This window comes from Sarcophilus harrisii, chromosome 2 (assembly GCF_902635505.1).
Source record: "Sarcophilus harrisii chromosome 2, mSarHar1.11, whole genome shotgun sequence".
Taxonomy (NCBI): Eukaryota; Metazoa; Chordata; class Mammalia; order Dasyuromorphia; family Dasyuridae; genus Sarcophilus; species Sarcophilus harrisii.
Window position 1 is genome coordinate 387,469,945 of NC_045427.1, and position 22,691 is coordinate 387,492,635.

The 22,691-nt window shown below is 33.8% G+C and overlaps 1 protein-coding gene across 2 annotated transcripts in view; it reads left to right on the top strand.

The window, feature by feature from the left end:
* MRPL22 (mitochondrial ribosomal protein L22) overlaps nt 1–22,691 on the top strand; it is a 51,409-nt gene that overhangs the window by 24,051 nt on the left and 4,667 nt on the right. For both annotated transcript variants that reach the window (XM_031953589.1, XM_031953590.1), the window contains 3 exons: nt 11,899–11,964; nt 15,188–15,265; nt 18,502–18,571. In XM_031953589.1, coding sequence (XP_031809449.1) covers nt 11,899–11,964; nt 15,188–15,265; nt 18,502–18,571 — 214 coding nt within the window. The remainder of the gene's footprint in view (nt 1–11,898; nt 11,965–15,187; nt 15,266–18,501; nt 18,572–22,691) is intronic.

Consider the following 22,691-nt stretch of genomic DNA (forward strand, 5'->3'; position numbering starts at 1 on the left):
CGTTTTCTATACTTTAATATTCTTAATCTCCTCCCTCCCTCCCTCCCTCCCTCCCTCCCTTCCTTCCTTCCTTCCTTTTTCCTAAATACACGAAAAGATAGTTTTCAGCATTCAGCTTTGGAAAATCTTGTGTTCCAGTTTTTCTCCTTTTCTTCCTTCCTTTCCCCTCTCTAAGATAGCAAGAAATTTATTATTTGCAGCTGTCTTTCCCAATTACAATGTGACCTCCTTGAAATCAGGGACCATCTGGATTTTTCTATTTGTATCCTCAGTATTTAACACATAGTAATTACTAATAAATTCTTTTTCATCTATGCTTTCATTCCTTTGTAAATCTCTTCTTTTTATGGCTTTTTTAAAATATGTGCAATTCTTCTAAAAATATTTCCATATTCATCAAGCTGCACAAAAAAAATCAGATGAAAAGGATCCAAAAAAACATGAGAAAGAGAAAACTCAAGCAAACAGCAATAATAGCAAGGTGAAAATGCTATGCTTTGATTCATGTTCAGTCTCCACAGTCCTTTCTCTGGATGCAGATGGCATCAAATAATGCCATCATCAAATAATCATCAAATGATCATCAAATAATTGTGTTGTTACTGTGTACAATGTTTCCTTGGTTCTGCTCGATTTACTTAACATCAGTTCTTGTTTGTCTTTCTAGACTTTTCTGAAATCAGCCTTCTCATCATTTCTTATAGAACAATAATATTCCCTTGTATTCATATACTACAACTTATTCAGTCATTTGCCAACAGACCTTTATTATTTGCAGCTGTCTTTCCCACTTACAATGTGACCTTCTTGAAATCAGGGACCATCTGGATTTTTATATTTGTATCCTCAGTATTTAACACATAGTAACTACTTAATAAATTCTTTTTCATCTGTGCTTTCATTCCTTTGTGGATTTCTTCTTTTTATGGCTTTTAAAAAATTATGCAAACACATTAATATATCATTAATTGTTTCCACTAATTGGAAACTTTTAATAATTTGGACTAAGTTTGGGCTGCAGTTTGTTAATATGCTTTATATTTTTAAAAAGTAATTACTTTGCAAATTACCTTTTAAACAAAATTATTGGGAGAATTATCAATTTATCCTTTGACTTTTTCAAGTAGTTTCAGTGGCTTTTATAGACAATCACTCTTATCAATTTGAGAAATGTATGGCCTGGTACAGTATAGCACCTTGAAACCAGAAAAACCTGAGTGTAGGTCTTGCCTCTGACACTGCTAACCCTTAGAAAACTTGTTAATTTTTAATTTCTTGGTTATCTGTGATACTCTTTAAGATAGAGAATGTGCTGACTTTCATTGGTAAAGTTCTTCATACAAATGAAATCTGAAGTCCAGTTATATCTTATCAATTCATTAAAAAAAAAAGTTATTAAATGCCTATTCACTAAAGCAAATCTCCTAAGATAGTCTTAGAACTTATTCTGTGTAACACTTTTCCTAGTGCTTATTAATTACTGCGTGTGTGTGTGTGTGTGTGTGTGTGTATAAAATTAATCAAATATGTTTCTTTAAAAAGTTTTTCAACTTAATAAATTATTAAACACTTCAGACTTGTCATTCAGACTAATTTCCTCTAATTCAGGTATTATTCCAGTTCAGTGTATTATGCCTTAAACTATTCAGGTTTCCTTCATTTGAGGTCTTAAAAACATTTCCCATAAATCCTTTAAAAAGTTATTACTTTTTCTTTTTTAAATAAATGTTGACCTTTCCCTTTTGACTTTTGAAGAGGATAAGTAAATAGCTGTTCCCCCATCTTCTTGGCACTTGATCTCTTCTTCATACTCCTTCTAGGATTATGGTATTTAAATAATACTAAGGTAATCATATATACTGCAAGTTCAAAGACAGCACACCAAAGGAAATCAGGAATAGAAACATTTCCATATAAAGAATTGCATTTAGTGGATTAATTTTTTTGGATTAATATTAGTAGTCATGACAGTTCTCTTTTCCCTCTATCCTGCTCCCCAGATCACTTTATTTCTGAAAATATAATTTGGTTATTGCTACAGTTTTTAGTCTGTCAGCTTCTGTTGTAACTCAAAGGAGATACAGTTGGTATTAAAAGACTGTCCTCTTGAGAGAAAACCACTGCTACTTCTATAGCATTTGAAATTTCCAGTGGAGCCTAGTATGTGTAGGAAAGTTCTTTGGAATCATCAGTTTTATCTTCATTAGCAAGCATTTTCCAAAAGAAAAAAGGAAATTAAACACTCAAAAAGCATTTAGTGAGCACTATTGCTATGAATAAATTATTACTCCCATGTCTTTGTTCAGGCTGATCCATTTTTGACTTCTCCCCAGTTTTTCTTCAAGCACTCCCTTCCACATGCAGCCTTCCCTGATTGCTGCTAACTTCTTGAGCACCCTCTTAACCTGCTCCAATATTTAATTACTTAGTATTTCTTTACATTTATTCTACATATACTTATAGATATCTTTGTTGCCCTGTTAGGATATATGCTCCTTGAGAGTGGAGATTGCTTTATTTATTATATTTTTAGCCCAAGAACCTAGCACAGTTCCTGGTACATGCTACCATTTATTAATATTGGTTAATTGATATCATCTAGACTATTGGATATTGCTTTCTAAAGGAAAATCATTGTTTTGTCATGAAACCTTTGGCACAAAGGAAAGATTACTATTTTTATTGATGTACTTTTTATTCTGGTATATTTAGATAACTAAATATAAAAATAACCCTGCTTAGTTCCTCCAGATAGAGAAACATTCATTATAGCAAGTACTGTTTGGTCACATGAGAATATCAAAAACTAAAATTAACAATTTTAAGATTAGAAACTTTAGATCTCCTTTAGCCTTTGCTAAAAGCATTTTAAAAAAATCACTTACTTTAATAGATTTTTTTTAAAAAGAAAGTAAACTCAACTAAAAAGCAAAACCGCCTAGGAAAAGGTTAAAATAGTAATTATGTTATATAAATGAGGTGCAGAGGAAGAATAGACAGACACAGAAATATTAAAAGGTGGAAGAGGGCTTGTAGTGAAAACCTACTCACATTGGTAACAGGTTAAATAGGTAACATATACCATGAAGAATATAGCATCCTCCAAAATCTATAAGAAATAATGGGGGAAGGATGGACAAAGGGAGAAGCAAAGGGTGGGTGAAGAAGACAAGGGAGGAATTCATGGGTGGGGAGAGGTTAAGTAATAGCAAAACAAGTTAAAGAGCAGAATTAAAACAGAAAAGTTAACAGGGATGGGAAAGAAGATATATATGCTAACACTACAAGGATCAGAAATAGAATTTATTAGGAAAAAAAATACAGCTGGAAATCATTGATCGTAGAGAAAGTCACACTTAAAAACATTCAATCAAGAGAGAAATCTACATTATATGTCAACCACAATAATACTGCTTTAGTTGCATGTTTACATATATGTTATATGTGTGTATGTATGTAGCTGAGTATATATAGATATGTGTGTATGTTTCTCTCTCTACTTTGTGTGTATATAAATATATGTATATGTGTGGGTGTGTAGGTGGTTGTGAATGTGTGTGTGTGTGTCTAGTGGTATATGTATGTATGTATCTATCTCTCTCTCTATAAATAAATATTTTGTACTTAAGCACAATAGCCCATTTGAGGGAGGTGGGGGGGAGGGGGAGATGAAAGGGACAAAAATAATAGAGTAAAAAAAAGTACATAACAGAGAACAAAAGATACCTACAAGGAAGCAAAAAAAAAAAAAAAAGACTTATGAAAATAATTTGTTTTACTTTTATATATTCTTTCTTAAACTGGTAATTTATTGTTACATATTTTGAATCCCTCCCTCCCTTCAAGTTCTTCTGGACACTTGAAAATGTTCTGTTTTGTTTTCCTTTTCTGTCTTTTTGCTGTTCTGTTTTTGTTAAATAAACAGAAAATTTAAAAAAAATTCAAAAAGTAAACTCAAAATATGAAGAACTATGCTTCTATTTAGTTCTGTTCTAGTTCACAAGTCACTTTTTTTTTTTAACCACTATACTTTGAGGTAATTAATGAAAGTATTCTGGTCACCAACTTACAAATAAGGGCATTCTTGATCAGTAAGTTAAGGATCTTATACATAGCCACATGGATTAATCAGGTTTTGAAGCCAGGCCTTCTGATTCTAAGCCTAGTTCTCTTTGCATTAATTTCTAAGAATACTGAGATGCTTCAAAATGATACTGAGTTGAATCTAGATAGGTATGAAATTCATTTTCTCTTTTTAATCGGGGCCTCTAATCTTAAAAAAACAAAAAAACAAACCCAAAGTTATTGATATCTTGTTTTTACACCATCAACTTTTCCTACTATATCATTCTCCCCCTTCCAGAGAGCCATTGCTTATAAAGAATAGAGAAGCGAAACAAAATTTAGTTTAGCTAACCAACACATTAGTTATCTGTAACACTTGCAGTGTCCCACATCTCTAGATCCCCTATAAGGCTTATTTTCATGTGTGACTTGTAAGCTGACTCTGAAGGCAGTTCCAAAAGAAGTGTTCCAAAAATTACTGAGAAATGGTAGTATCATTGGAATGGAGCTTTCCTAAGTGATTACTTTGTAAAGGAACAATATGTGGAGCTGTAAATTCTGGCATGGTTTTTGTGTGTGTGTGATTGTAATCATTTTTGAATACATGAATATTGTCTTAGAGTCATTTGAAGTGATATAGAAAAGTGAGTTTCATTAAATCTAGTATTACACAACTTAATCATTCCAATTTATTCACTATATTTGTCTCTAAACAGTTTTTTGGCAGATATTAAAAAATCAGATTCACTTACAAAGGATGACATTTGGCTAAGATTGAAAGTATTTAAAGGCTTGTATTGTTGGCTCTGATGGCACCTCTGAAGGCACCTTGAGGAAGTATTTTGAGAAGTGGGGTAATGGAAAAAAGTAATAGATCCTAAGTTAGGATATCTAATTCTCAGTCTCTTGCCTGCTAGTAACTCCTTGTGTTTATAGGCAAGAGTTTTTATCTTTCTGGGTCTCAGTATCCTTGAGAGAATTGAACTAGGTAATCCCTAAGGATTTAGGGATTTGGAATCATTTATTTTAGAAGATCCTTTATATTTCTGATAAAACTCAGGCCTCATACTTTCTAGGATTTGTACCAAGAGTTCTTCAATCTCTGTTCCTTAAGAATCTTTCCTGATTCTTTCCCAACCCCTGCTGCTAGTGCTCTTCCTATTCAAGCTACCTTGTATTTATTTTGTAATCATTTTGTGTAATCGTCTGCATAGACATTAGATCCTGTATTTAGCACTGGAAGGAATCTTAGAAATCATTCAGTCCAGCCATCACATTTTACAGATGAGGAAGTGAGATCTAGAGAGCTTAAGATAACATGAATGAGAAATAGCAGTGACATGATTCAAACCCACGTTCCTTAACTACACATTCATCATTCTCTCCCCTGTACCATGATATCTGTACCATGTGGACTCCTCTCCCCCTCTTCTCTTTTTTCCCCCTCACCTCTGTAAAATATAAATTCTTTGAAACCAGGGTCTATTCCTTTTTTGTCTTTGTAGCTTGTCATAGTGTAGACATTTAATAAATGCTTTTTGGTTTATTGGTAGTTTCTAAGTCTCACCAGCTCCTAGTGCTCACAATATATGTGTAGTTCTATGATTTTAAGAACCAACGTGACTACTTTGAAAGCATAAACCACTTAGAGTATATGAATTCTGGTCTGTGTTTAAAATGGCAAACCAATGACAGTAATTTAAAGCCTTCTTATTTCAGTACTTCAGGGATCTCTAAGTTCAACAGAATGGCCATTCCCACCCATGTTACACATTGGAGAGATTCTCTTCTATAATTGAAGTGGCTAAACATTTTCTCACCTCTTGGCTAACTTGGTTATGAGCCTGTAGATGTTAATGGACATACAGTAAGTATGGTACCATACTCTCAACATCTTGGGAGGAGCTACCAGTTTGTACCTTGACTGGTGTCACTTTTTTGCCACAGTCATGCAGGAATGCTTGATTGTCCCACCTTCTTTGTTGGATAGGTGACAGTTGCCCACAAAATTAGGGATGAGGAATTGGGGATCTAGATAGCTGTAGAGCCTTTAGTCTTTAGGCTTTTTGGGGAGGGTGCCCCCCCATTCTTTATGTAGCAATTTGATTTGTTGGTTTCTGAAAATTATTCAAATTTTTTAGAAAGGAAATGTGACTTGCTTATGGTAAGTTGGATGGATGTGGTGGTGGCAGAATTCAAATCCAGCTCTTTTAATTCCAAATTCACCATTTTTTTTTTCCACAACAGGGGGTGGGATAGGTAGGGCTTTAGTTTTAGAAATTGGGAAGACCTGAATTTAAATCTTTTCTCAGACACTTATTAGCTATGTAACCCCAGCCAAGTCACTTAACCTCTCTCAATCTCAGTTTATGTGTAAAAGGGGATCACATTAGCATCTACCTATCAGAGCAGTTATGAGGATCAAATAAAATGATATATGTCAAGTATTTTGCAAACCTTAAAGAGTTATATAAATGTTAACTATAATATTACACATTGTATTATTATTTACATTATAAGATATTTTAGATCACGTCCTTTAACCATAGATATCCTTCAGGATTCTTTCCCTGGGCTCTGTCCTTTCCCCTCTTTTCTTTATATTATTTTATTTGGTGATCTCGTCTTTTCCATCGATTTAATTATAAACTCTTTGCTGCTGAATCTCCAATCTACCTGTCCTGCCCCAACCTCTTTACTGATCTCCAGGAGTCTTGCATCTCCAAATGCTTTTTAGATGACCTGAACTAGATGTCTAGCAGATATCTGTAGCTTAGCATGTCCAAAACTGAACTCATTCTCTTTCCCTTTAAAGTGCACCTCTTTCTGCTCCTAGCTTCTCTGTTACTATTGAAGGTACTATCATCTTTCCAGTCTGTCTGGCTCACAAACTAGAGTTGCCCTGGACCCCTCACTCTCTCTCTCACCTACATTCAAACTGGCCTCTAATCCTGTTGATTCTACCTTCACAATATCTCTCAAATATCTTCCCTTTTCTCCTCTGGATTAGTCAGCAGTCTGATGCAAGTTCCCATCTCACACCTGGATTATTTCAGTAGTCTGCTAGTGAGCCTGCCTACCTCAGATTTCTCCTCATGCCAATCTAACCTTCATTTAGCTACAAAATTAATTTTCCTAAAGCAAAAATCCAACTGTCTTATCCTGGTACTCAGTAAACTCCAGTGGGTCTTTATTGCTTCCAAGATCAAATACAAAATCTTTGATATTCAAAGCCCTTCTTAATTGAGGACCTTCTCCATACACTTTAAAGTTTACTGACACTGTTGTCCTTGCTGCTTACAGACAAGGCACTCCATCTTCCATGATTTCATTTCTTTTTTTCCCTGTTTTTTTTTTTTTTTTTTTTTAGTTTTTCCCCTTATTCTCTCATTCAAAACAAATACAAAACAGAAAAAGAAAAAGAAAAACTGCCATGTGCACAATAAAACAATAGAAAAGGTTCAAAATATAAAATAATTTCCATTTCAAGAAAGCCTATATAATAAATACTATATATTATAGCTGTCCATCTTTTTTTTTTTTCTTGTAGATTTTCTTTTGTTTACTGCTCTGCACTTTTTTACCTTATTTTTTTCCCCTTTTCTCCTCCCTCCCTCAAGAAGGCTACAGTTAAGTGTAGGTATATATACACACACACACATACATATATACACATATACATATCTATAATCACACACATATGTACACCTATATCACTATAATGACACATATATACATATGTGCATTCATATATGTCTATGTAAGACTGTATTATGCTTGTTTGTCTTCTATTTTTCTGAAGGTGGATAACATAATCCTTCATAAGTATGTCTTGTCATATTTTTCTAAATCCACGAACTCATCATTCCTTTAACCACAGCAATATTCCAAGCTTATGCTATCTAGTTATTTTAAAGTCCAAAACAATATTGATTAATGTGGCTGACGTATAGTGTAGTTTCCCTATTTTTCTCTTTTGATTAAATCTACTATCCCTGATTTTTTTAACCTAATATATTCTATCCCTGAGCTTTATTATTGTATGTGTTCATATCTCTTATTTCCTATCCCTTCTGACTTCTCTGCTTTACTTCTGTCCACTACCTTGCTTTTCTATTACTTAACCTATTTTCCCTCCATGAACCCTTCTCTTATTCCCTCCCCAGCTTTTCCTTTTCTCTTCATCCCATTCCAGTTAATCTACACATCAATTTATAACTCCTTGTATCCCTTTTATCCTCTTATTTCTTTGTAAATTCAGAGAGTTTTGTATATTATGTTGTTTTCTTTAACCTGGGTCTGATGTAATTCTCTCTAAAAATTTCTCCTTTATCTTCTCCCTTGAATCTATCTTATTCACCCTCTTATTTCTTTCTGAATTTAAAAGACTTTTATAATCCTTCTAGATATATCTGTTTTGTTTCTTTTTAAACCCATTCCCAATGAAAATAGGGTTCCAGAACCATCAGCCCTCCTCCCCATTTGATTCCTCTATGTCAGTTCTTTTGTCATTTTTCATTTCTCTGTCTGCTCCCCATTCCTGAAATACTCTCCTTCCTCATATCCATCTATTGGCTTCCTTATTTTCCTGTCTTTCTTTACCCATATTTTGTAGTACATTTTTCCAACCTTTCTTAATTCTAATGTTTTCTTTTAGTCATTTTATTTTAATTTCTTTTAATTATTTCCTATTTTTCCTACATGTAAATTTATGTGTCTATATTTGTATATGTGTCTGTGTACATGTGTGTGTGTATTTGTTCCTTGTCATTTCCTCCATTATATTGTCAGTCCCTTGAGAGCAGGGACTATATTTTGTCTCTTCTTGTATCCCAGGCACAGAACCAGGCACATTATAAGTACTGTATAAATGTTTCATTAATAAAGATTAATTGATGGAGAGATGCATACATATATGCACACATATTGCATACATATACAAATACATGATGTATGTATGTATTTTTCCTCTGGAGAGGGTTGGATTTGTCATTTCCTTTATGTGGGGAACTTCCAATATGGAAACTCTTTCCACTGAGGCAGACAGGCAGCTCTTCTCTACCCTCAGGCAGCTAGGTGCTCCAAGCATTGTGCTTGGAGTCAATAAGATTTGAGTTCAAATATGGCTTCAGACACTTATTAGCTGTGTGACCCTGAGCAAGTCTTTTTAACTTCTGTTTGCCTCAGTTTCCTGATCTGTAAAATGGGGTTAATAATACACTTACTTCCCAGAGTGGTTGTGAGGATTAAATGAAATAATAATTGTTAAGGACTTAGCACAGTGCCTGTCATATAAGTAAGTGCTACATAAATATTAGCTGTTACTATTATTTGTTACCATTATTGCCTGATGGATACTGAGTTAATGATCATATTGCCCATTCCCATTTCCATTATTCCAATCTCCATTGTCCATTCTTTCTTCACTATGCCTTGCTATCCCTCTTGATTATATGTATTTATATGTACATATATATACAGAATACATACATATACACTAATAAATCTGGGTATGATCCCTGTGTAAGTATTCCCTCAATCAGTGCAGATCCCATCCTGTTCATGTATATGCTCTTATCCTGTGTGATTCTTGTCCAGATTCTTTAAATGTACTATAGAATATCTTCTCAATATTCACGATTCTTTTTTGTGGCTCTTTTTATAGTTTGTGAGGATCATTTCATCATTCAGGCTCTCCATCAGATATTCTTTGCTCTTACTATATTGTAATATTGTTCTCTAAATTATAACATTCTCTGGGAGCAAGTTTCTTTTCAGTTCAATAATTACCTCATGCAGCCAGGAATTAAAGTCCAAATCCTTTATTGTCTCCTTCAACATCTTATCTCCTTCACTTGGGGCTCGGCTAGTTTTTCTTAGAAGCCTTCTGTAGTCTTGGTTCTGAGAGCTTAAGCTGCCTTCTCTGACTTCTGAATCTCCTCGACTGAATCCTGGCTGAGGTGCAAGAGCGTCTAGTGGATTTTCCTTTCTGGCCCTGACAGCTGCTCCTTATATATCCCACATTGAGTATACACCAATCATTATATCACTAGGAAAATATTTGTTGTAGGGTTAAATCAATGCTAAACTAGATTTAACCACTGTCTCCTCAATTCCACTTACTTGGCACCTTGTTTCAAGTTCTGGCCCATAACACTATATGACTAGCCTCATTACTTTTCTTATCATATATTTCTTGTGTTCTGAACTATAGTGGTATTCCAAGATTCAGAATCATACCATATCACCACTATTTCAAAAATATGTTTTTTGTTTTTTGGTGGATGAAGGGTTGTAGCAGCAGCAGCGGCTTGGTGTTGTTGAAGCATCTCTATAATTTTCTAAATAAAATCTGGTCTGTTCTCTTCATCCTACTCAGTCTAGGACTCAACTCATTATCCTTCTGCTATGGCTGTCCTTGGTATATATGTATCATGTACTAACTCAATGGATTTGCTGTCTAATCTTATGTCATAGTTTGGACAATAGATTTAAAAAAAAATTTACATTTAGTTTTCACACATATTTCACACAATTTACATGTTGTGTATATTTGTTAGTATGCATGCTTACATTTGTTCATACTTACCCATTTATAGGTGTAGGGAACTTCTAGTAACGAAAACCCTCCACCAATACATATCAATAGCTTTCTCCAATGTATAGTTTTAGTGTCTGGAGTACCGAGAGATCAGGTAAACTGACAAGGATCACATAGTGATGATGTGCAGTGGGGGAACTGGAATCCTGATTTTTCTGAATCTAAGACCTTCCTTTAGTTGTTATGTCACTTTTTTTCTCTTGTATATTTTTTCTTATGAATAAATTTTATTTTATTTTTTAAAAAGGATTCATTATTTTAAGACAGCACTTTCAAAGGCAGTAAGAAAAGCATTTTCACTATGCATATTCTTATTTTTAAATCTTGTGTGACTTTTTTCATACATGCTGAATATTTATTACATTATAATTTATTGTAATTACTAGACATTTTAAAATGTAAAAATGATAAAAGGAAAAAGATTAAGAATTGTTGAAATGTTTGTACTCTTGTAACATATTAAAAACTTCTTTTTTTAGTTCAGCTGAAGTATTCAGAAATAATATATCTCTGTTCTTAAAAGCCCTTTCCAGATTTTTCCCTTTCCTCCTCCCCCTATGTAGAAAGATGATTAATAGGACAAAAACTCTTAAGATACAGGTAATAAATTGAGTGGTAACCATATCGACAAATATGTAAATAAACAGATGAAAAGTAGGCAAAATGGATAGAGTAAATATTTAATAAATAAATTTATATTGTTAAGATCATTACTTTCCTTAGCCCCAAAGTGATTAAGCTATTGACTCATCTAAGGACCCTCTCTTCTTTACCTTTTTTCTGAAAAGGGATATTTTCCTTAGAGACGATATTTTCTCTATTAAGAAAGGATTAAATTTATAACAAGGAGAGGTCCAAAAGGGAATGGAATAGGGACTGCTTTTGGAGACATCTAAAATGTTAATTCCAAACTTTATTCTAACATATTATGAACTTTTTCTTATTCAAGATTCCTATGAAATGTTCCCTTTATCTTAGGAGAAAGATATATCTGAGGGTGGAGGGGGACTATACTGGTTTTCACATCTCTTTCTGAGGTAGAAATGACTTGGATATTAGATTAAATAAAAATGTTTCTGAAAGACTTATAAGACACAAAGTACAGAATTAATATACTTTTAATTTATAACATTTCTTATGGCATCTCCTTTATGTAATTAGAGCAACAATAACCTTATATGTTATTATTGTTTGGAAAAATTTATCAAAATTTAAAAAATCTTTTTTTCCAGGAAATATACCACTGTCGAAGACAAATAAAATACAGCAAAGACAAGATGTGGTACTTGGCAAAATTGGTAAGATTTTTAACTGGAATGTGAAGTATTTAAGAAAGGAAGCAATTGATTTTAATGTCTGTGTTTTGGAAAGTTACATACCTTAGAATAAATAAGATTGATTTTTAACAAAATCTAACAAAAAAAGCTGTGTTTTTTGATGATTTTTATTTCAAAAAAACAAAACCAAAAAAACCTAAAAGAATGAAATTTAGTTCTATCCAGACAAGTGTAGTGTAGCTAATGAAAAAGAAATGCTTAAACTAAAGATATGCAGAAACTATTTGGTGAGCTTGCTTGGGCAGCAGAGAGTTTTGAAAGTTTTAGGAGGCCTTGCTGCTCACAGCAAGTCAATCTTCAGTTGATGCTTCCAGATTTGTTATCTAAGAAATGAGGATTATGAATAAAGGGGAGTCCAAAGGAAGGAATACAGGCAAATCCCCTTTCCTGTGAGAAGAGGACCTAGCCTGCTTCTTAATCTATAATATTTTTTGCAATTCCTTGACAGTTGTGTGCACTATTTGCCATACAATCTATGAATTTTGTTTTTGTTGTTGAGTTGTGTCCCACTCTTTGTGACCTCATTTGGGGTTTTTGGGAGGTTTTTAGTTTTTAGCAAAAATAGAGGTTTGCCATTTCTTTCTCCCACTCATTTTATAGATTAAGAAACTGAGGCAAACAGAGTTAAATGACTTGCCCAGGGGCACACAGCTAGTAAGTGTTTTGAGGCCAGATTTGAACTCAGGAAGATGTCATTTTTTTTTTTTTTTAATAATAGCTTTTTATTTTTCAAAATACATGCAAAGATAGTTTCCATCATTCAGCCTTGCAAAACCTTGTGTTTCATATTTTTCTCCCTTCCTTCCCATCTCCCCTTTCCCATAGACAGCAAGTAATCCAATATAAGATTAAACATGTACAATTCTTCTAAACATAATTCCACATTTATCATGCTGCACAAGAAAAATCAGAACAAAAAGGGAAAAAATGAGAGAGAAAAAAAACAAGCAAGCAAACAACAAAGGTGAAAATACTATGTTGTGATCCACATTTAGTTCTCATAGTCCTCTCTCTGGATGTAGATGGTTCTTTCCATCCCAACTCTATTGGAATTGGCCTGAATCATCTCATTGTTGAAAAGAGCCATGTTGAGAAAATGAATCTTCTTGATTCCAGGTTCTGTCTACCGCGGTGCCACCTAGCTGCTCCAGATTTTGTTTTAGTATTTACTAAATGGGTATATTTTAGCAGAACTAATAAAGTTTATTCTTAAATTATTTAAGTTAGAAGAATGATTTTGAACTAAGGATCCTGTGTTAATTTTTTTCCTATTTTGGGGCATTCAATTTCTGCCTTAAAGGTTGTTAGCTTAAATAAGACTTTCACTTTTCATTCATTATTCAATACAACAAACATTTATTACACACATACTGTGTGTAAAATAAGATACAAAGATAGATATAAACACAAACCCTATTTTCAAGAAGCTTCTCTTTTTCTTGGTGAGTTCCTGCTTGGAACTAACATTTAAGGAAAAACTGAGGTGATCCCTACATACTCACTTCTTTCCTGGCTCTGCTCCTGATTTTGACTCTGGAATTTTCAGCCTTGCCATCCCTTCCTTCTCTTTATTTCTATTACCTTTTAGCTCATTTTATGTGTTGTGTTCCCAGATTACAAAGGATCTTAAAAGACCAATTTATTTTTGATTCCGTAAGAAATGAGGACTCTTTGAATGGCTTTGAGTAGAGAAATGATATGTTTATGTTACTGTGTTAAAGGATTATTTAGACAGCTTAATGAAGGATTAGAGAGGAAAGAAACTAGAGTTAGGTAGCTTGGGTGGGAGGCCCATATAGTAATCTAGGTAAGAAGAGAAGTTTTTAAAATAAGATGGTTTATAAATGGGAGTATGGTTAAATGCAGAAAGAAACACCATTCTTTTTTTTCTTTTTTTTAGATAGCCTTTTATTTACAGGTTATATGTATGGGTAACTTTACAGCATTAACAATTGCCAAACCTCTTGTTCCAGTTTTTCCCCTCCTTCCCCCCACCCCCTCCCCAGATGGCAGGATGACCAGTAGATGTTAAATATATTAAAATATAAATTAGATACACAATAAGTATACATGACCAAACTTTTATTTTGCTGTACAAAAAGAATCAGACTTTGAAATATTGTACAATTAGCCTGTGAAGGAAATCAAAAATGCAGGTGGGCAAAAATATAGGGATTGGGAATTCAATGTAATATTTTTTAGTCATCTCCTAGAATTCTTTTGCTGGCTGTAGCTGGTTCAGTTCATTATTGCTCCATTGGAACTGATTTGGTTGATCTCATTGTTGAGGATGGCCAGGTCCATCAGAACTGGTCATCATATAGTATTGTTGTTGAAGTATATAATGATCTCTTGACCCTGCTCATTTCACTCAGCATCAGTTCGTGTAAGTCTCTCCAGGCCTTTCTGAAATCATCCTGTTGGGCATTTCTTACAGAACAATAACATTCCATAACATTCATATACCACAATTTATTCAGCCATTCTCCAACTGATGGGCATCCACTCAATTTCCAGTTTCTGGCCACTACAAAGGGGGCTGCCACAAACATTCGTGCACTTACAGGTCCCTTTCCCTACTTTATGATCTCTTTGGGATATAAGCCCAGTAGTAACACTTCTGGATCAAAGGATATGCACAGTTTGATAACTTTTTGAGCATAGTTCCAAATTGTTCTCCAGAATGGCTGGATCTGTTCACAATTCCACCAACAATGTGTCAGTGTCCCAGTTTTCCCCCATCCCCTCCAACATTCTGCATTATCTTTCCCTGTCATTCTAGTCAGTCTGACAGGTGTGTAGTGATATCTCAGAGTTGTCTTAGTTTCCATTTCTCTGATTAATAATGACTTGGAGCATCTTTTCATATGGCTAGAAATAGAGAAACACCATTCTTACCCTCAAAGAACTTTTATTCTGTCCTAGTAAGACAACATATAAAAGGAAACTGAAAAATTTGGGCTAGGAGAGAAGATGGAAAAAGAATTCTGGAGAGTCATGAGCAGACCCCTTAGAGGAATGAAGGGGTGAACATAGCTATCTTGGGCACATACTTTAAAATGGAAGTTCTGGGAGGACTTGGTCAATCAGAGGAAAGGGCCATATGGATGGAAGTCAATGATGGTGGAAGGAATGATTACCTTCTAATTGTGCTTTTGTTTTCTTTGTCATTTTATAATTCTAGATAAGAGGAATGTCCATTGACCAAGCCCTGGCCCAGTTGGAATTCAGTGACAAGAAGGGAGCAAAAATAATCAAAGAGGTAAATTTGGTGCTGTTTTTTCCTTTTCATTTTTTTGAGGAAATTATTGAGTTCTAAGGTCTCTAAGTTTCTTGCTGTAGATGCTTTAAGGAATACTGAATAAAATATTGAATTTTGTAGCTGTGGGAAATAAGACATTTATGCTGTGTTGTTGTACATTATTCTGTATATATCTCCTTTATATTACATATTGTCTTTTCTTTATGCCAATGGTCATTAGAGGGAGCTAGAATTCTTGTATTCTGCTGACACATTCTTTACAGGTGCAGGTTTTATAAAGGGCTCGTGAAGAATTAGTATCTTTGACAGAAGTTTATTTAAACCATACCATATTAGTTCCTCTGAATTGTCAACTGGACCAAATCAGCCTCTACTTGTGGACAACTAGAGCCAAACAGAGCAGGCTAGAGACAGGAGAATCTAAATAGAAGTTTAATTTTAAAGTGAAGGAAATAGCTTGCAAGCAAGGACACATATTGCTGGGGAGTCTATCTCTAGTGGGGGCACCCAAGGCATGTGTGGGAAGAACCTAATACTACCAATGGTTGCTCAGTGATCTGTAGTTCTGACAGTGAAGTACAATAGCAACAATATAACAAGTTTGATTTATAGCAAAACTTCTTAGCCAGAACTTATCTGAACTCAGAGATCTGGTGCTGGTCAAAGCAATAGAGTAATTATGTGATTTTGCCAGAGGGTGAATGTAAAATATTGTTGTTATGCCAAGCTCAAGATACATGGCCTGCTTGATTGGCCTAATCTGGAAAATGGGGTGCTTCCTAATATTTTGACAGAAGTAAAGTACTCTTCTATATATTGCCCCTTGTCAATCTGGAGACATCAGGCTGCAGCATTAAGTTCTACTTCTTTAATTGATTTTCACTTAGAATCAGTTCTCATTCTTTTGATTTTTGTATCTTCTTTGCCTTGAGACAATTGTTAACCGGGTATATTCTCTAAGAAATCACTTTAAAACATTTGCCTTCTATACTCATTTTTTATTCAATAAAAATTTATTGTTTACTATGTAGATTATTGTTCTAGGTCTTTTTTTTTTTTTTTTTTTTTTTTTTTTTTTTTTAAATTTAATAGCCTTTTATTTACAGGTTATATGCACGGGTAACTTTACAGCGTTAACAATTGCCAAACCTCTTGTTCCAATTTTTCACCTCTTACCCCCCACCCCCTCCCCTAGATGGCAGGATGACCAGTAGATGTTAAATACATTAAAATATAAATTAAATACACAATAAGTATACATGACCAAAACATTATTTTGCTGTACAAAAAGAATCAGACTCTGAAATATTGTACAATTAGCTTGTGAAGGAAATCAAAAATGCAGGTGGGCATAAATATAGGGATTGGGAATTCAATGTAATGGTTTTTTAGTCATCTCCCAGAGTTCTTTCGCTGGGCGTAGCTGGTTCAGTTCATTACTGCTCCATTGGAAATGATTTGGTTGATCTCCTTGCTGAGGTTGGCCAGGTCCATCAGAACTGGTCATCATATAGAATTGTAGTTGAAGTATATAATGATCTCCTGGTCCTACTCATTTCACTCAGCATTGTTCTAGGTCTTGAAGGAGATATTGAGATAAACAAAAGGTAATTTCTTCTTATTATTTTATGAGAAATGATCAGCCGGCTGTTTTCAGAAAGACCTGAATGCTATGAATGAATGCTAAGTGAAGTGAATAGAACCAAGAGAACATTATACGCAGCAACAACAAGATTATGGGCTGATCAGTTCTGATGGACATGACTTTTCAACAATGGGATGTTTCAGGGCAGTTCCAATGGTCTTGTGATAGAGAGCCATCTACACCCAGAGAGTAGAAGACTGTAGGGACTGAATGTGGATTATAACATAGTATTTTCACTTTTTTTGCTGTTGTTTGCTTGCATTTTGTTTTCTTTCTCATTTTTTGGTTTAATTTTTCTTATGCAATGCGATAATTGTGGAAACATATATAGAAGAATTGCACATATTTAACATATATTGGATTGCTTGCCATCGAGGGGAGGTGGGTAGGGAGAAGGGTAGGAGAAAAAAATTTGGAACCCAGGGCTTTGCAGGGGTGAATTAGCTCCCTCTAATGACCATTGGCATAATTTTGAAAATTATCTATGCATATATTTTGAAAATAAAAAGCTTTAAATTAAAAAAAAAAGATAATTCTTCCCCTCATAGAGCATATATCTAGTGTTAAACATTTATTGAATGCTGTTGTCTATGCCAAGGAATATTGTATCATTAAAAATTTTTTAGTTGGTATCTTTTGTTTTCACATTATCAGAATTTCTCCCATTGTTCCCCTCTATCGTCCCCAAAGAGCCATTGCATTTAACAAATAGTATTTTTCTGAGTAAAAAAAAAGAAAAAAAGAAAAAAAATCAGTAAAACTGATCAGTATATCAAAAAAGTGTAATATATGCATTGTGCCTCATCCATGGGTCTCCTGCCTCTGCAAAGAAATGAAGTGGGAATATCTTTTCAAATATTCTTTGGGGCCATCTGGTTCACTTTGGATTGTTTTATAGTATTTCTCTCCATTTGCTTTTTTGCTCATCATTGTATATATTTGTATATATTGTTTTCTTGACTTGACTTACTTCACTTTGCATCAGATTGTGAAATAGTTGTTCTGTGTTTAAAAGGAGCAAAGACTCATACCATGTAATACATGACCATATTTGACTTTGTAATTTTGTTCTGCAGAAAGTTCTCAGTTCAAACTATCTCTGGAGTTCTTATTTAGTTTTTGGCTTTTAAGAAAAAATTCTTAAATATAATTTTGAGAATTGCTCAAATGGCTACTATAGATATAGAGTTCAAAGGGAGAATGTCAAAATTTAAAGCTATATTTCAGCTTTTTGGTATCTTAAACTGTGGAGCTAACTTTCAGAGAAGTTCCTAACTTACAGACATAATTGTTCAATATCCTAGGGTCCTGCTTGCAATTGCTGCTCTCTTTTCCTTTACAGATTTTCTTACCCTATGAAAACTTAAGCAGAATCACTGATAGTTCTTGCATTTGCAAATCTTGTCTAAAGAAAAAATAATATTTCTGCCCCTCCCCCATTATTATTTCAGATTCCTTTTCTAAAACTGACTTTTCTGTGAATGTACCTATTTAATGTCCTTATTATGGAAATAACAACAGGAAGCAAGAAACTACATCTTGTTTTAACTAAGATTCACTACTTCTAACTCTTTTATTCTCTTTGTTACAGGTTCTCTTAGAAGCGCAAGAAATGGCAGTGAAACATCACAATGTAGAGTTCAGATCCAATTTATACATAGGTAAAGGATTTGATATTTTTAGTACTTCAAAATGGCTTCCTTAGTGATCCCAAGTGCCTTTTCTAAAAAAATTCTTTTATGTTTGGTAATTTAAGATTGAGTGTATCCACTGAAAATTGTGGTTAATGGTTAATCTTAGAAGTATGTCAGTGTAAGCCAGATATAAATGCTAGAATATATAATTCTTCTCTGTTCCTTTAATGATTGAGGTAACATAGGGCATGAAACCTGTGGCTAGTAATTATGATAAATAATTAGTGCTGATCTAGTACTTTAACTGATTGTAGTTTTAACAATTTTCCTTTTTTAGTATTTACTCACATGACAAATATCAAGAAACATAAATATTTTCTCATGTAAAGGAGAACAGAAAAAAAAGAGGACTGCCTATGAAATCATTAGTTTCCACTATGTATAGTGGAGATTTTTGGAGAGGATATTTTTCCCATTTCAAATCTTATCCTTCTTGTGATTTTAGGTAATTTGCCTTTCAGAACTTTCTTCTCCTCTCTTTGTATTTAAAATTTAAATAATTGATTGATGCTTTTATTTTTTCTTCATTTCTTTTTCCTATTGCTATCACTGTCCATTGGCTTTCCCCTATTAAGCCTTTTTTATAATAAATAAACATAGCAAAGAAAAAATTCATATTGACCATGTTCAAAAATAGCTTTTTTTTTTTTTTTTTGCTATTCTGTTAAAAGGTGATAAGCATGAATAATTGTCAGTCTCCTGAAGTTATGATTGATCATTACCTTGATCATAGTCCTTATGTCTTGCCCAATTATTTTCATTATATAAATTCTCTCTTGGTTTTGTTCATTTCATTCTTTGTCAGTTCACAGAAGATCTCCCAAGTTCTTATAAATTCATCTGTTGTCACTTATAGTATAATAATCTTTATATATTATCATTTATTCAGTTATAACCCAATTGATGGGCACCCACTTTTTTTTTTCTGGTTCTTTGCTACAACAAAAATTACTGCAACAAATATTTTTGTACACAGAAGCACTTTTCCTCTGATCTTTTGGAGTTCTTAATGATAAAATAATAGTTAGCATATATATAGTGCAGTAAGGTTTGCAAAATAGTCTACATATTATCTTGTTTGATCTTCACCACAACTTAGGGAGATAGGGGCTATCATTGTCTTTATTTTATACATGAGAAAACGGGCAGAAAGAGGTTATTTGACTTTTCCAAGATCACAGTTTGAATCTCCGAGACAGCCAACTTCTTGACTCCAGATCCAGTCCTGTATTTACTGCAATGCCTAGATACCTGGTAGTGGTTGCACTTGGTGGTCAAAGGATATTCTTTGTTTAGGTGGTCTGCTTTGTTTTAAAGTATGGGTTCTTAACCTTCTTTGTGTTATGGATCTCTTAGGCAGTCTGGTGAAGTTTACAGATTCCTCAAAATAATGTTTTTCAGTGCATAAAGTAAAATGCTTAGGATTACAAAGAAAACATTCTGTTGAAATACAGTTTATTGAAATATTTAAAAAACAATTATTGCAAGGTTTTTGTTTGTTTGTTTGTTTTGGTTTGTTTTAAAGAACAAGTGTTAGTGATTAGTCACATCAGCAATGGTTTTAGTTAATTGTAGGCTGTGGACCAGCAGCCTAAGTAACAGTGCATCATCCTAGACCCTAGACATAGATAATAGTTCAGTTGATTTCACTGATAAAAATACAACAAAATACGACAATATTTATGGCATTAAAGATCACCATTCTAAACATTTAGTGACCTCAAGGCTACCCCTACTACCTTAGAGAATATGTTTTATACTTTTTGGGGTCTAGGTAGAAAAATAGTGACCCTGCTGATTTTAATTTTTTTTCATTGAGGCTAATTCCTACAGGATAGAGGAGGATTGCTGAGGCAGTAACATAGAGCTTAGAGTTTTATCACTGTTTCAAGATAAAAATCCTTCCTAACCAGTCCTGCATATGGCATTTGCCGAAAGCAGGAAGCATGAACTTAGGACAAGTAGTACATATATTCTTTATCTCATGGGAAAGCCAGAGGCTGGGGGAAAACTGATTCCTGAGAAACCAAAAAATCAACAAAAAAGCAGAACTCAAGATATAAAGTACTTGTCTTTCACAGAGAAGGCTAAGTAGAGACTGTACCGGATTTAGGCCTTTTAAATTGATTATCAGATTATTAATATAACTACTGTTCACCATACTGTAGTTTAAAGGTTTCTGAAAGTATAGGAATGATTTTAAAATGATTTGTTTTTAAGCCAATAGTGGGATAAAGTATTAGTAGTAAAAGCTCTTTTTATCTTTAATTATAATCCTTTTAGTTTGAATCATTAACTTTAACTATGTCCTTAACTATTTGAATGGTAAAATGTTAGATTTTAAATATCATAATGGCTTGGAATAAACAAATGACCACACATGTTTATATTTTTCTTCTCTCAAATCATGACACTTTATTCAGTTGAGAAACATGTTTTGATCACTTGATATGTGGAAGATATTTTAAAAGATAAAAAAGAAAGACAGCAAAGTATCTGCTCATGTACTTATGTCTAGTAGAGGAGATAAGCCTTGTGCATAAATAAATATTACATTTTCATATTATAACATTTATTATAAGAAATCTAAATGCTTGAAATTCAAAATATCCAAAACTGAAGTCATCTTTTCCCTTAGATCTGACCTTTTGCTTGACTCCCCTATTTCTGTTTTTTTTTTTTTTTTTTAACAACTTTTTATTAACAGAACCCATGCCAGGGTAATTTTTTACAACATTATCCCTTGCACTCACTTCTGTTCTGATTTTTCCCCCTCCCTCTCTCCACCCCCTCCCCCAGATGGCAAGCAGTCCTATACATGTTAAATAGGTTGCAGTATATCCTAGATACAATATATGTGTGCAGAACCGAACAATTCTCTTGTTGCACAGGGAGAATTGGATTCAGAAGGTAGAAATAACCCTCCCTTATTTCTGTTAATGGAACCTGCTTATCCTACCAGTGATCTGAACTGAAAGCCAATTTTCCTCTTTCCTCTTTTTCATCCTTCAATTATATCATTTAATAAGTCCTCTTGATTTTCCCTTTACAATATCTCATGCATCCCCTCCCTGCCTTTCCTTACTGCAACAAATCTTTACTACACCTACACCTACCTACCTAGACTATTGTAATAGCCCTCTAACTATCCTCCCTGACCTCAGTTTCTGTAATCTATTCTTGACAGAATTGTCAAAATAATACTCCTTTTGCATAGGCCTCATGATAAATGTTGCCTTGTTAATCTGACCTAAAAGATCTTTCACAATCTGACTTTTTATATGTTCTTCCTCAACTATTCCTCTATGTTGTAGTCAAATTAGACCACCAGTCATTTCTCCTGATCTTGTCTTTTATCCTTTTGCTTATTCAATTTAAAATGATCTTTACTTCCTCAAGTTTTCCTGAGGCAAAAGACAGGGACTGTCATTTTTCATTGTGTCCCTAGAGTCTTTTATATACTAGTTATTTCATAAATGTTTCTTGAATAAGAGGCAAAGTACTAAATTTAGAAGAAGAACCTCTGATTTAGGAGAAGGAAAGTTTTTGTGGAGAAAATGGCATTCAAACAGTTCCTTGAAGTATGGGTAGAGATTGCACAGAAGTAACTGGGTGGGGGGAAGAGGATTGGTAAAGAATGATATTCCAGGTTGGTGGAACAACATGTGCGAAAGCATAGAGGTAGGAAATCCACTAGGTATGGTTAGTATGTAGGTTGCTTAGTTTGTCTATAATATATGGTGTAGAGAAGCAGTATAGTATAGTAAATTGGATGCTGGACATGAAGTCAGGAACATTTGTGTTCGGAGCTTGCCTGAGACACTTGCTAGCTGTGGGACACTGGCCAAGCACTTAATCTCTCTGGCCCTCAGTTTCTTTATCTAAAAAATGAGGGGGTTGAATTCAGTGACCTAAAAGGCCCTTCTAGCTCTAAAAATATAATCCTATGATCATCTGTATGGTAAGAGAAATAGTGAGAGTTAAAGTTGGAAAGTTAAATTGACCTCACTTTGTGAAGAGTCTTAAATCCAAGGTTTAATATTTCAGAGTTTATTTGGTGGATCCAAGGGGATCAGTGGAAGGTTTT